The following is a 16,498-nucleotide window of genomic DNA, read 5'->3' as shown; positions in this document are numbered from 1 at the left end:
TTTTTTAGCTAGTCTTATCCTAACTATTTATACTTCTAGCCTCTTTATCTGCTGGATCAGACCCAAGTCGAAGCATGAGAACAGTCGACCAAGGTTTTTGTTCCCATGATTTCCAAACCTGGTCTCTTCTCAGTATACAACAGGTGTTCATTGTGTGTTAGGGAGCAGTATAACAAAGGAAGATTGTTAAATGGACCTATACTTTACCAAAAAGGGTTCATCTTTTTGTTCCTTACTGGATTCTGCAATTATTATACTTTATATTATTCTCATAATAATTGGTAGGAATCTGTTACTGAGGCTCACTATACTGGTCTTGTTACAATATGTTTGCTAAATCATGTGATTATGTTAATGGAATTTAAACTTTACCAGCTATTTCTTCTTTTGATATTTGTTCATAATTACTGTGTTTAATGCATAACTTTTTGAAAATAGATATTTAACTACACTGATATCTGATTTACAAAACAACAATAAACATACCTTCATCCATGATGAGTTAGTAGGGTCAAGTCTGCTGTTGAGAGTGACAGTATCTTCCACATGTGGACTAAGTGATCCCGTTATATTCATTACAGGCATAGTAAGAGTTGTTGGATCTTTAATTTTGTTTCCTGCATCTGACTGTCGAGTCATATTAAGATCTGTACGTCGAATATAGCTGTCTATAAACATTGCCAAATTACCAGGCTGAATGCAACGTTCGAAATAATTTCTATATACTTGGACTAGATCATGGTTTCTTTCTTCTGTACCCTATAAATAAATAAATAAACAAACAAACAAACAAACATTATAAATCATAATTGTTACAATTTTAACTAATATCTCAGTGAATGACAGACCCCTCAAGTATGCTAATTTTAAAAAGTAATACAATGAAACTGAATTAATAAAGATAAAATTAAAATAAAGTACTGAATTTTTTATTGTAATTGTGGAAGTTTCAGCCAGTACCAAAAATAATCTTAACTCTGCTGCAACAACATCAGAAACACCATTTCCAAGGACACCAGATATTACTGATGTAATGACAAAAGTAATTCAATTACATTATATATTTTTCTTTTTTAAATTCAAATTACATTATTTAATTTTATTTTCTAAAAAAACTATTTAAGAGGAAAATAATAAAAAATAACGTTTATTTTAAACCATTGTAAGATTATGTATTTAACAGCGTATTGAAAAAAGTACATTGCTTACAAGCAGGAGAGTGGTCTCAACGGGAAATGTTAGGCTTAAATATAGAGAAATATAAGAATGAAATATCTAATGTATATCTACTAAGAGACAGACTAGAAATGGTGAGAAATGTCAGAAGTATGTCGTGTAAGGAGCTGAGGGAAAACTACATGTAGTTTGGTAGCAGAGGTGGGTTGTCAAGGGAGCTTCCCCTTTAATGCACAATTTCTTCACTTCCATCTAAAAAAGATATCAGCTGTCATTTTAAAAAGGAAAATTTTGTCATAAAAGAAAAATTTCTACATATCTGTTGTTCCATCTTGTAGCAAGGAACCTTAATGCAAAATTTCATTCAAATCAGAAAAATGTGTTTTATAACTGCATCTCAAATGGCAATCCATCTGTTTCTAAAAAAACATTTTGTACTCCATCTGTTTCTAATAAACAGATACTACATTTGTTTCTAATAAGCAGATGGAGTACAAAATATAGCAATGTCAAGATAAAATACAATCTTGCTTCACTTCATCAATAAACTGGAAGTTTCCAGATCATAAAATTAATAAAAATATTAATTTTTGTAATTTTATATAACCCTGTAATGCCTGGAAATCTTATAAGTGGTATCCTGGAAACTGAAGACTGTGAAGTAAGAGTAACTTGCCAGTAGCTGAAGCTATGTTTAATAAATCTTTTCAAAGATCAAAAACGTTTGACAAGATAGCTTTTGACTACAAACAATTAGTATTAATTAGAGAATAACTATAACAACTGAAGACACAAAATCTATAAATAAACTGTCTGACTGACAACTGATTAACTTTCTTCTGAAAGAAAATTTCTTATAGATGAAGATGAAGATTATAGATGCCGATTTCTGTGGTGGAGTGGTAGCATCTCGGCCTTTCATCTGGAGGTCTGGGATTCAAATTCCTATCAGGCATGGCATTTTTCATATTACAAAATTCCATTTACATATCACGCACAAGTTTCAAGCTTACATCACGATATCATAAAAAAAATATATAAAAAAGTGAACAAGTATGAAAAATATTATGTAATTCCTTCAAACTTCATTAACTAAATCAAATTATTCATTATCAGACTATTGGTCATTATCAATCCAATTACAGTCTATGGAACCAATTGAGAGATTGTAACCTGAATAACAATTAAGTTTACTTTTCAAATGATCTTGCTAAACACATGGTCAATCTGTTTATGCATTCAATATTTATTTATTCAGAAAAGAAGGTTAATTAAATTATACAGGAGCCCCATAAATAAATTTATGTCTTTGGGTGGCTGTATTCTATGTACAGACTGATTTGATTGAAATTTTGTATGTAAAAACTTTACCTAAAATCATTATAATATAAAATCATCTGAAATTGTTATTATGGGATTTTTACAACTCTTTTTTTAAAAATTAAATTACCTCTGAGTTACAGCTGATATAAATTGTATATATGAATTATACTTTTCTCAACTGAAATTAAACAAAAAATATATGAAAAATGCAACTTGAAAAAATCAGCTGATTACATAAAGAAAAAGTTTAATTTATTTTTCAATTTAAAAAAAAAATTATTTAAATATTTAGCTAAAAAATTAAACATGTTCTAGAAACCTTTTTTTGCTTTTCATATAGTAATTTATTTTTATTTTTTAATTTATTTAGCTGGTATAAATTAGATAGAATTGATAGATAAGTGCTCATAAAACGTAATTATTCTGTTTACTATTAAAATTAATAAGCTGCTTTTTTCAATGCATTAATGATGTTGACAAATGTAACATGCAAAATCGATTAGATAAATTTCTGATATGAAGTTATCTATTGACATTTCCTGTCACACAAACAAGTGAAAAACACAATAAAATAAAACTCTTCTTTTTCATCAGAGGTATAAAAGTTGTTTCTCTTATTTTTGTTCCTTACCCAGTTAATCATAAATTAAGAAAGACGTGTTTTGAGTTTTTCTTCTTATTATCTTAGCTTTACAATATCAATCTATGCATCTACAAAATACTCATATGATATTCAATAAACCTCACACTCATTCATGAAAAGCTTATTTATAATTTATTTGTCATATTAATATATTTATTTTTGATTTTAAGTAAACATCTTCATGCGATCAACTATTCCATTGATCATGGATGTCAGTAATGTTTCAGCTTTACTATTCTAGTTCTAGAGAGAAGCCAAATTTTTAAAGATTTTTGAACAGAATTTAAAAATATTTTACTTTTTCATTATTTTCTTATATTACTTTATACATTTGTGTAATTAAAAAAGGGATTACTCTATCAAGTCATGCATTTCATTATTAGAGATTAGTTTAATTTTAAGCAATCCATTAATATTATTCATCTATTTATCTAACATTAATAATAAAGGTACAACTTTTCTTTACACCATTTTGTAAATGTGAAAAATTAATAAGAAAAAAACACTCACCCTGCCAAAGTGATGCCACATTAAGTAATCGAGTACACCTTGTGTCATGCCTTTTGACTTAAGATATCTAGCATTCAATTTCTGATAACCCCATTCAATCCATCCAGCTTGAGTTGAAACAACATTGATTAGGCACAACGCTTCAACCTAAAAACAAAAATTGAGTTAAAAATTATGTCAATATTTTTAAGTACAAGCACAGATCAGCAGTATAAATCTTCTAATACTACTCAGCTCTGAATAAAACTCAAAATGTTCTACAAAATTTACTAATGAGTTTTAAATCAAAGTGAAAATGAAACATAGAATCAATTACCAATACAACGAAGCATAGGAAACTTACACTTTACTAAGTACATTAACGTCCAAAATACTCTAAAATCATATGAGTACAGACCAAACAGAGTAGAGATGAAGAGATAATGTCAATAAAATGGCCAAGAGCAAGGCTCATAGAACAACATTGAATATTAGGTGATTGAGGATCACAATTTAATGGTAAGTAAGCAAAACTGAAATTAAAAAAGAGATCTTACTAAAGAAAAGTAAACATAAAAGTGGAAAATAATCAGATGCGAGACTGAAAAAGATTTTTCAAAATAATAAAAAAACTGTGGAAAGACAGCCTAGAAAGCCTATAATTTCTACTGTATACAAACATTGTATTATAGCATTCTTTTGGTCTTCTCTTTACCATCTTCATTCTAATAATCTTTTGCAACTCTTTTCTTCTAGATCCTTTCTACATCCATAAACCAATAACAGCTTACACCTCTCAATTCTTATCCTGAATTCTTTAAAACCATTGATTCGCCTAATTTTGAAATGAAAGTATTTAAATATATAGTATGCATGTATTGTATTATAAAAAAGCTGTGTCTAGATAAAATGCATAGCTAAAGCAGCATGAGTAAAATATATTTCACCTTGTCAGGATGGGCAAGAGCGAATCGAGCTAAAATATTTCCACCTGCTCCAACACCAAGACCAATAATGGATTTCAAACCAAAATGACCAAGAACAAAATTAAGCTGATTTGCCAGTTCATCCATGGTTGGATATTCATAACTGCAACAAATAAAACATGAAATATGTGTAAAAAAATAACATTAAAAATGTAAAAACAAAAAAGATAAAAAAAAGTAAATATAAGGAACAATACCATAAATTTCAACTTAGATGTTATAATACGTCATACATTTAATTAACTGTAAGAATTAAAACAGCAGTAAAACATCCTCAGTATTACAAATGCATGGAGTAAGCAACTAACTCTCGGTTAACGTAAAAGTTAAAAAAAGCAAAATAATTTTTCTACATAAAATGTACTACATTTAAAAATGTACAATAAAAACTTTAATAACACTAGTACAGTTGTACCAGGCTTTGTCAGGGTGCTAGTCTTACTAACACATCCTGATAAGTTTGGTAAACTCCATATTGATAGAAAATTATGTACACTCAATTAAATTCAAAATATAATTTCTACTATTACAGAATGGGCATTGCCAACAAATAAGTTATAAACTACAGTTTAACTTTTGTTTTAAGATTATTTTTCCTCTAAACTGCAAGATAAATGATAATAAAATTATTTCACTGAGAAGCAATAAAACCAAAGATTTCCCAGAAGAAAGGTTAAAAAACATTTGATAATTTTTTGTGGATAATTTATTAATTTTTAATAAATGCATCATAAATGAGTTATATTAAGAAACAAAATAGTTTTTCACAATAGGGACCACCCCTCCAAGAAAAATATTATAAACTGCTATTAGGAATGCAAGGATAGTGGGAGTTTATTGTCTTCCTATTAATTGCAGATCCTGGACAAATGTCCCTTGTTGCTGTGTCTTTCGTTTATTGGGTGTCATTATTTATTTAGTGGCGGTTATACATTTTTGTTTTTTGTTTATAGATGGAGTTGTTATTTGCGTTCCAGTCCTTTAGAGTAATGAAAAATAATTGTCTGGGCTAATTATGGGAGACTAGGCGCACATGAGCTTCGTACTACCGGTGTGACTTCCCTTCAGTCCGTTTCCTTAAGTCCTTTTGGTGCTAACATCTTTCAGCCTAGCAGGAATATGTCTTCCGGGAGCCCTAGTGTTTGGAGGAAGCAGTGCTTCTCTTTCCAGAGGGAATCTCGCATGTGCTGGCTGAGAATTGCTATTAGATACTGGAGTTAAAACTAATTCATTCGCAAATTTTTTTAATAAATTAACACAAACAGATATAAATATTTACTTTGTAGATAGAGAAATCTAAATAAACAATTAATTTTTTAAATATATTTTGATAAAATAAAAATATGTCGTGAAACAATGTACTCCAAGCAAAACTAAACTTAAGAAATTTCCTTCATTTTCCATATGTGCACACACAAAACACACACACACTTCCATTTTTTGCAAACAAATCTGCATAAAATGTTTGTCACTACTGTCAAGATATGATGAATCATTTAAAAAACACATTTAGTAAACATAAATGAATCAGTAAAATGACCACCTTGATCTCCTGATCTCCTAACAGCGGACTTTTCCTTTGGGGTTGGATGAAGTCTGTTAGTCTATTCTGCTCATATTGGCACACAAGAAGAATTGATACATCGTATAATATAAGCTGGAGCTAATATTAGTAATAATAATGATATATGAGATGTTCCTGGCTAGCATGGATTTGCCGAACTGAACTATGCATTAAACAGAATGACGGTCACATTGAACAACTGCTTTAAAGAAATGTTTGCAACTTTATCAAGAAACCATTTTAATATTTAATCATTTTTTGAGAAAAAACCAAAAAGTATGTCATTTTTATTTATTTTTATTCATTTTTCTCTGTTATTGATAAATTTTCAATATGTTTTCATTTACATTATGATGTTGAAACACTGATGAAAATTGTTCTGTTTAAAATCATATCACTTTTCCCATCCAGCTTGTATGTTTTGTTTCTAATTAAAGTTGAACTTCTCAAATCTGTGTTTAATTTTAATAGAGATTATTTACATCAGTTTTCTCAGAATTAAATTCTCCACAAAGTTAACTAGAAATTTTTATTTGTTTAATGGTAAATTAACAGTTATTTTATTCCAAACCTAGAAAAGTGTATTTTCTGACAAATGTTTTTGTGTTTTATACTGTTTTTCTTAAAACCCAAGTGAGGTAGAGGTTTAGGACTACTTTTATTAAATTTCTTAGATCAAAAAACATAAGGAACCACCAAATTTATCCCTTGATTTGTAGCCAAAGAATTTTAATTTTAGAGTTTAATTTCACACAGGGAGCCAAAAGCAGGGCTAAATGTTTCTTGAGACAAAACTCACTAACAAACCGTTTTCTGACATATGTTTATGTGAACGGTTTTTCTTAATTTTGGCTACAGAATCATCTCCTGAGAGATTGCTGTGCAATTTGGAATCACTCTGTATAATTTTTTGAAATGTATTTTAACAATAAACTTATCTGTTCGTCATTTTTTTTGTATTTTAGTTTGAATTAGTACTCTTGACTAGCTGACATACTGTAAAATATATCCCTGGAAATATTAGCACTAATGCAAAAGCAGCCAACCTCTCCTCTGCAGAAACATCAATGATGCACTTAGTCCTAGTATCCATAGCAAGGATCTAGCACAGTCATATTTATTGATCTAATGGAGTAGAAATCTTGAATAAAGAAAAAAGGATGATGGCAAAGGATGGTTTACCCACGGACAAACTAAAGCATAAGTCAAACAATCCCATTCAGAGGATATATCAAAGTGTACATCAGGTGTCTTAATAATTATCATAATAATTATATCTGAGATTAGAACACTTTTATTTAGCATGTGTTGATCAACTTAAACATGTGCTACAACAAAAATTGCTTTTCCTTTAGAAATAAAAGAGCTATTCAAAAACAGTTCCAAGCTTTCTAACTTCACTGGTCCCTGGAATGGTGAGGGAAGTGAAAATATCCAATTGAACTACATACTCAACCAAACTTCATCTGGATAATATTACAGTATAATAATTATTTTATTTAAATTAATTTTTTTTTTTTTTAAATGGTACTTGCATAATAAAAATACTTAGAACTTATAAAATATAAATTGTAAGCAAAGTATTTTTTTTATTAGCATTATTTTACATTACAAACAATTTAAAACAAATAAATAATATTTTTAAAAACCAGTTTTACTTTTTCCTTTTTTTGAATAATAAAAACATTTAAAATTAAAATAACTGTACAAATAAAAAGGAAATAAAGTCTGTATGAATTTAATAACACAGAACCAGTCTTCCTGTTACACCCAGATAAATTACCGGAGATACAGTGCATGGTTAATTTACTAGTAGATAAGAGTACAACAGTGTCTTTGTTATTAAATAATAGGTAAAAATGACAAGTCATAACCATGCTGATCAATATAATTACACAGTAGACCTTAACGCTTCAAAGTACACAACACTTATTATGTACTAATAACCACCCAACTCATTACAGTATCTGAACATTACTGAACATTCTTTCTCTTTGTAAATAAATGTGTCATTATATAAAATCTCTAAATTACTTAAGATTTTGGTGTGAATTAAAAATAAATTAAAATCTAATACTGAAAAAATTTCAAAAAGATTTCTTATACAACTAATAACTAAACTTACAGGTAACTACTAGTAAATAAAAAAATGACAAGCTATTAATATTTTTAAATCAAACATTTTAAATAATAAGAACTATAGTAAAATAACATCAGCTTAGAGCCTTAGAATTAAGAGTACAAAATATTTTTAAAGAATCTCATATAAACACAAGTAAATAAATAATTATGACAAATAAATATGTCATCTAGAATCTGAAACTGAGTTTTTAAAATGATAAAATAAGCAAAAATGGAAAAGATTAAAGAAATAAGGATAAAAGAAATTATTAAACAGTTTATATGACAAACTGGCAACAGAATAAAACACTACGCAGACAAGTGTAATTTATAATTTCCTGTGAATATCTATGATAATTTTTAAACATATTTATTTCATGACTATTTCAAGCTCATTACGATCTGTTTAGAAAATATGGTATTGAAAATAATAAAAACCTGTCATCTATTATCATTCAATATATAAAAAATAACAAAAATTATTCTAACCATAAAATTCCCAACTTAAAAAAATTATATCTATTATAAAACACAATTTTATAAATAATAGTAAAAAACAAATTTATAAAATCATAGAAACTTTTCAAAAAAAATAAATGTTTGAAAATTAACCAAACTAATTTTGATAGTCTAGCTTCTAAATACATTAAAATAAGAAATGGGTGATCTCAAGTTCAAGTCTTGTCCAAATCTTTTCTAAATTTCTAGTATTTTCCTGTTTATCCAATCAAATTTTGGGATTTAGATGAAAACAATAATGAACTAAAATTTTACATGGTTATTTATCGTTATTTCTGACCAAGGAACCTAAAACTCTCAATGTATTTAATGATGGAGTCAAATGGTGGTAACAAAACCATTTAATTAATAATATACCCAGAGATAAAGGTAATAGGATTAAAGAAAAGCAGTATTATTTCCAATTATGCTATTAATGTAGATAATTATCATTCTTTACTTAAAAAAGGAATATTAATAAATAAGAAGTAAAAAAAAAAATAGTTTAATAGGCTAAGTAAGATACAATTCCGTACAAAAAAAAATCAATTTAAAGCCTACAATAACTTTACTTAGAAAAACTTGTAAATATATGTAAATACAATTCGAAAATGTATTGCCAACATACACTCTGCTGACCTCTGTGATGGACTGATAAAAGGCTCTACCTTTTATCCACAATGTACTATTTTTGAATCCTGCATTTTCTTTACATTCTACAAATTGATATCTTATCATAAAAAAAGAAGGGTAATTTTAATTGACGGTGCTTAGGTTACCAGAATGAGAATAAATAAATACAACTTTTTGAAAATATTTAATTTAAAATACAATTATATTAATAATAAGTAAGGATGTATAAATAATTCTTCACACTCTATACAATTATACTTTCATTAAATAATGAACATTAATTATTCATTAAACAAAATGTTAGTTAAACAGGATAATCATCCTTCATCAGCTATCATTGTCCTTGATTTTCCTTTCATTAAAACATGAATATAGTCTAACGGGCCTACATAGCAATTTGATTATTTCCATAATTTTCATTTTGTTATTTCATTAAATAAGTAATCATTTACTACGAAGTTATTCAATGATTAATAAACATTCAAAGAGATTAACTACGTGAATAAATAATTATATGTTTTACAAAAAAATGTCCTAACGTTACTTTACTAATGTATATCAGTAAGACTTAAAATTGTTTCACAACAGACTTAAAATTTATCAAATACAAACACAATTAAGAGCGTTAACATTTGTTTATTTTTAATTAAAACCACGGTAAGAAAATTTAATGAAAATTACTTTAAGCTCAATTATCTTGAGCTTAAATAATTTTTTTATTATTCATACTAATTAAATAAATAATTTTCTTTGCTGTTAAAGCAATTTAGAAAATTGTACCCTAACAATAGAATAGATATAATTAGTTTATAAAAATTAATTTTTTTTTCACTTACTCCTTTTTATAATATTTGTTTAGCAGTTTGCACAGATCTCAGCTTTTTCAGAACGTTGCTTTATAAAATGTAATTAAAAACACAATTTAAAAGATTAAAACTACAAAGATGTATGACTGCCAACTTAATCAATGAAATAAAAAATGATTTATAAATTATAAATAAATTTCATTTGAAAGACAGATGGCATATTACAGTCGTATGGTTTTAATATTTTTAATTATTTTTATAGTAGTCTGTGATGTACTAAATAAGGATAATATAAGCATCAATAAAATATTGTTTGTAACATAACACTGCACTTCATTATGACATGACATAATTAAATCACCTGAGAAACAAGAGTCATATGAAAAGCTTTTTCTGTAATTACTGAATTCAGTACACAACTAGTTTTAGTAGAGAAAATAGTGAATGTGTCACTTATATCTGTGTATAAACTGCATTTTGGTAGGTCTGGCATACCAATCTACAACATTGTATTCGGCTCAGTGAAGAAAGCAATGGGAAACCACTTTACAACTCATTTTCTTTAGTAAGCCTGGTGTAGGAGGTTGTTATTGAAAATGGTTACCTAATTTAAGTGAATTGTTAGGTCTCGCATGACTATTGTGGTTATGACAGCTAACCACAAATTTCACATTCTGAAAGGACTAATAGTTAAAATCTAAAATAAAAATTACTATGTAAAAAAAAGAAATACTACGCTCACAATTGTAAATAATTCCCTCTTTTCTTTCTTTTTCTGTTTAGCCTTGAGAACCACCATAAGATATTACTTCAGAGGATGAATGAGGATAAAATGTATAAAATCTAGTCTTGTACAGTCTCAGGTCAATCATTCCTGAGATGTATGGTTAATTGAAACTCAGCCACTAAAGAACAACAATACCCATGATCTAGTATTCAAATCCATGTAAAAGTAATAACTGCCTTTACTAGGATTTGAGTTGTAATTTTTTGATTTTTAAGTTTGAAAAATAAATTTATACTTTAATTCCTGCTTAATTTATAATTTATACCTGCTTAATTCAGCTAGTGACTGTAGTTTTGTAAATGTTATTTATTATTTTTTTTGCTTGAATATCAAATAAAAAGCATAATTTATTATTATTATTATTATTATCCAGAAATACATATATTACTTTTATACAAAAAAAATTCAGTACATTAACAAAAAAGAATTAATAACTTTTAAATACTGAAAATATACTCTTTCAACTGTTGAAATAAATAAATCGACCACGAAAAGTTGCAGATGACTAGGTTATGATTATTTTATTTAATCTCTGTTACTGAATTGCTAAAGTAAGGTTATAAATCAGCAAGAAAAAACCAATAAAACCATAATTGTTATAGTTATAAGTCATTCTTGAAATTTAAAAAAATCATTCTCATTATAACAAGCATCCCACAACAGGCTCATGAAGGAAGTGAAGAATGAAGTGGTTCGTTATTATCTTCTTCACCGATACAACACAAGCCCACTGAAATGCAGATGATATTCAGTTTTACAAACCACAACTTTAATCTATCTGCCACAGACAGACGGACTGATATTTATTATACAGGCAGTATAATAAACATAACTATTATCAGAAAAATGAGTCTTACTGATGCCTCTTGTCCTTATATATTTTACACATAGTTATAAGAACAACTGGAACAATTTGGGTCTATCTTGCTACATGAACTTTCGTGAACTTGGCCCACCAAAATTCATCTCAATATAAGAAACTATCATTCTATTCAGTACAGGTACTGGCTGTATCATTGTATAGCAAGAAATGATGTTTGTTATGCTGCTTTATCCTCAGATGCTTAGTGCGCATAAACAGCCATAAGAAAGACTGGAATCAATGTTCCAGTTTTCCCAGGATATTAATATTTCCTTTCAGAAGTAAACAATATTATAAATTATACACATTATTTCAACTCAATAGTAAAGAAAACAATTTGATAAATTCTTTGGAAGTAATATGAGATAATAGATTCCAATTAATCAGCAGTGTTATTTCACCTAATCTTCATATATTTATCTTGTACTTAATTCCATCATCTTATTTCTCAAAATACAATTTAAAAAAATGGGAACTTATGTTCAACCTGACTGAAACAATTCTTCATATATATCAGTTAAATTTTTACTAAATTTTCCATGATATATTTTTTTTAAAAGGAGTCTAATTATTAAAAAATAATAAAATATTCATAACAGTTAACTTACAAATAAATAAAAAATAAAATTTCTATGATTGAAGAAAAAACAAGTAAAAATAATATGAAATAAAAAAGAATGCAAACAGTTTTAAAAGACAGGCAAGAAGACACGAAGCATGTGGATGACAAATACAGTAATAGGTACTAATTTCTTGTCTGGTTTTTACCAGTTAAGACAAGGTTAAACTAAGTCAACAACTAGTTACAAAACACAACTGAAAAGATAATTTTTTCTTTTAAAATTATTATGAACTATCACATCATAAAGATATTAAGGACTTTAAGATTATTTGTTCAACTTAATATTAAATTTGAATATGATATAAAATACACTTCGTACAAATTAAACATTAAAAAAAATTAATTTTCTATGAATCTGAAAAAATATAACTTCAGGTAATTTTATTTACGAAAAATAGAATCTATATTTATTCAATTTACATCAACAATAATAATACACAATGTATATTGAACTATAATGAAATCAATATTTCCATAAATAAAGTGATATATGATTGAAGTTCACTTTACACTGTAATGTGCTGATAAGGGTACGCTTCTCAAAAAACAACTATGTTATTTATATCTATACGCATATTAAAGAACCCATGAATAAATTTTGTACTTACACACATAATCCATCAATTTCATTTTGACAGTTGGTAACTTCCTAACAATCTGTAATCCATTTTCTTTTATAAAGGTACTACATACAATAAACTTCAATTTAAAGATTTGATATTTTTAAAATAACTTTTTAAGTACGGTTCAAAAATGATACTTAATTAAATTAATAAAAATAATTTATATAAATGAAAATTCTAACAGTAAAATTTTATTAAAAAAAAAAAAACTGGATGTTTGATGTTCAATTTCCATTAAATATAATACTCATTATATGAGTAATAAGTAACTTTTATAATACTCAGACACATTTTCAAATACTGATAACTAAGTTTTTCTTAAATAAGTGAATTTTCTTTCAATTTGATTCAGGTTTTTACATTTACAAGTTGTATTGGTTACGATTATAATTGTGGATTAAACTACTTATCGATAACCATTTCTTTGCTTTATTTACTTTATTGATTGGTATTTCACTGAGTGAAAGTAAAACAATACATTATCCAAATCAAATGGTGATTCGGATGCATGTTAAATCAATTTCAAATAATCGATCTTGTTGGTAATCATACAGCAGAAACAATTAGCGGTATAGGAAGGTTTAAAAGATATATGTGCAATTTAGAAGGTTGTGGATTGGTAACAATAAAATATTACACAGCATGATTTTATTTTCTTAGAGTATTAAATAAGAATAATTTTACTTTTTTTTATTGGCACACTGAAGAATACGCTTTTTAGATAAATTTTTCTTTATTTTAGTCCAGAAATATATTTTCTGGCAGTCAAATTCCATATTCCTTAGAAGTTGAAACACATGAGAAGTGTTCAACATATTGTGCACCATCTATCACTTCACAGGAATGTTTAAGATTATATGTAACTGATGACATCCTTCAGAGCTTTTGGATAAACAATGTTTTGGATAATTGATATTCATATGCTCAACTTACAGAGCTTCGAAAATTAACAATAACAAACAATTCATCTTCGACAAGCTGACAATACAGCCATACAAAGCTCTTCTCTATGATTTAAAGATACTATTAAATAAAAGTATTCCCATTAATAAGTGCCAAGATGGAAGTGAATTGCTAAATAATTAAATTTATGAAAACCTGTTATCTGAAATTAAAGACCAGTAATACAGAAGATAAATTAATGATAGATTAATTCATAAATGTAAAAATAAAGCAGACTAGAAAAAAATAAAAATGAAACAAAAGAACCACTTACTCATCTGGTAATGGAGCTGCACCTTCTTCTTGTCCAGGAGCATTAACATGATAGACAATGAAATTTTCAAGGAGAGATCTCATTTCATTATAGTTGAAAAACGCTTGAAAACTGGCTACATCTAAAAAAAAGAACAAAACAAATTCTATATTTTCTGAAAAATTCATTAACACAAATAATACTTTATACAAAAGTTACCTCTAGTTATCTCTGTTATTCATAATTCAACTAAAAGGACAGCAGTTGCATATATAGTTTGATCAATGTAAATTATTGATTTTAATAACAATATTTTTATCATTAGTTTATTTATTTTTTTTTAAGGAGATTGGTTTGACCAATTTTAGCTGGAGTAAAAACATTCTATCAGGCTTAATGTAATAACGCTCCAGTCAGGCACCATTCAGGCTTTTTGAACGATACTATATATCCAGATGAGCTTGCAGGCAAACTATCATTCCTTAAAGTCTTACAGAAGCAGCTATCTTCCTAGTTCACCTCAAGATACAATAGATGTAAGTGTGGACAATTGATAAATTTTGTTCAGTACTATCCAGGAAAAAATGTTCAAATATAATGAATGGGGAAAAGTGAAGGAAGGAAAAATATGTTGCATTATGAGATCAAGCTATTTCACAATATTGCCCAGAAGTAAAGTGGAGTTAGGTAGGTATACTCAAATTTCTGAATTACAGAAAGAATTTAAACTAACCAATGAGAAATGAAAAAAAAAAAAAAAAATACAAACAAATGAGAAACCAGGAAGCAATCTGAAACCAATTAGGTAATATAATTTGACTAATACTTGTTACAGTACCAGGGTAAAAGGCACTTTCCTGCCCCTACCACTCTTAAATTTATGAATTTCAAATCCTTTTATTGTTACATGGTTATATGCCCTAAACCAGGACACCATGTTCATTTCCATTTCCTTATGTTCCTAGCTAAAGTTTTGAGTTCCTGATAATTTATCTTCCATTTCCATTTAGATTATCTATACATTTTATTTTATTCAGTCGTCTCTTTTTTGCATCTTTTAATTTTTCTAGGATTGTTCTAATCATCATCTGTGTTCTCTACATCAATCATTAATAAAATGAATGTCTGTAGTAAAGAAGTTTTGAGGTAATGTAGACATTAAAAAAATCCAACTGATGAGGGTGATGTAGAGTTGTGCAATGAGTAACACTTCTTTATTTCTTAACACTTTTATACGTAAAAAATGACAAATTAATATATTTTCAATAATATGTAAAGTGCTCAGTTATAAGTACGATCAGTTTTATTATCTATCTTTATTACCCTCATACAAAATTAGTTGAATTATTAAAAAAAGCACACAAAGTAGTTTTATTCTTAAATAAAAATAATTTAAACAGAAATCGCTTGATTATAAGAAAAAAAACTTTGTATAATTTAAACAATTTTGTTTTTCTCAAATAAACATTTTGTTTACTCATATACTCTTTTTTCAGGTACTATGTTAATAAAGGATGACAATTATCCAAACGAAGGTAAATGTGTAACTGTTCAACTGAGAGGTTAATTTATGTTGTTTTTATGTAATTAAATTCAATTCTACAAAAAAAACGTTGTTCAATAAGATGATTTAAAACAAAAAAAATTGCGAATAACAATAAATGGCTAAACTACATTAAAATAAAAAATATTTTCGTAATTCTTATTTATTTAATTTTTTAATCTTTATGACTGCACAGGATCACTTTAGTTAGTCTGTTACCAAAGTCTCTTCGAAGAAACAATTTGGGCCTTGTAGTCCTCCCACTACTTTTTCATACATTCCTTCATCTTCGAGCCCTCACTGTTGTTGAAAATGTTTGTGTTGTGAGCTTCTTTCTTGTGAGTGTGAAGTGAGTGTTTTTGTCCTTGAGTTTTTTGTTTAATTTTATCTTCTATGTGGTGTTTTCTGGTGTAAGGCCAATTTTCTTCAGATCTTCTCTTATTTTTCTGATCCATCTGCATCCTATCTTGAGGTTTTTCGAGTTGAGATTGTACTGTACAGCTGTTTCAGAAGTTTTGAATCTTGCATCCTCATGATGTGTCCAAAGAATCCTAGTCTTCTCTTGCGCATGGTATCAATGATGGATTTTAACTTGTACACACTTTAGACTTTGATGGGCATGAAACA

General features: G+C 27.5%; 1 protein-coding gene across 8 annotated transcripts in view; it reads right to left on the bottom strand.

The window, feature by feature from the left end:
* MESK2 (misexpression suppressor of KSR 2) overlaps positions 1–16,498 on the bottom strand; it is a 238,770-nt gene that overhangs the window by 28,804 nt on the left and 193,468 nt on the right. For all 8 annotated transcript variants that reach the window (XR_012757344.1, XM_075372706.1, XM_075372707.1 and 5 more), the window contains 4 exons: positions 14,350–14,470; positions 4,579–4,720; positions 3,653–3,799; positions 487–759 (listed from right to left, as the gene is read on the bottom strand). Coding sequence is in view for 7 of the 8 variants with exons in the window: in XM_075372706.1 (XP_075228821.1) it covers positions 487–759; positions 3,653–3,799; positions 4,579–4,720; positions 14,350–14,470 (683 nt within the window). In the remaining variant the exon portion in view is untranslated. The remainder of the gene's footprint in view (positions 1–486; positions 760–3,652; positions 3,800–4,578; positions 4,721–14,349; positions 14,471–16,498) is intronic.

The sequence above is a fragment of the Lycorma delicatula genome, chromosome 8 (assembly GCF_047948215.1).
Source record: "Lycorma delicatula isolate Av1 chromosome 8, ASM4794821v1, whole genome shotgun sequence".
Lineage (NCBI taxonomy): Eukaryota > Metazoa > Arthropoda > Insecta > Hemiptera > Fulgoridae > Lycorma > Lycorma delicatula.
The sequence above is the reverse complement of the archived record's forward strand: the minus strand, read 5'-3'. Positions and strand labels throughout refer to the sequence as shown.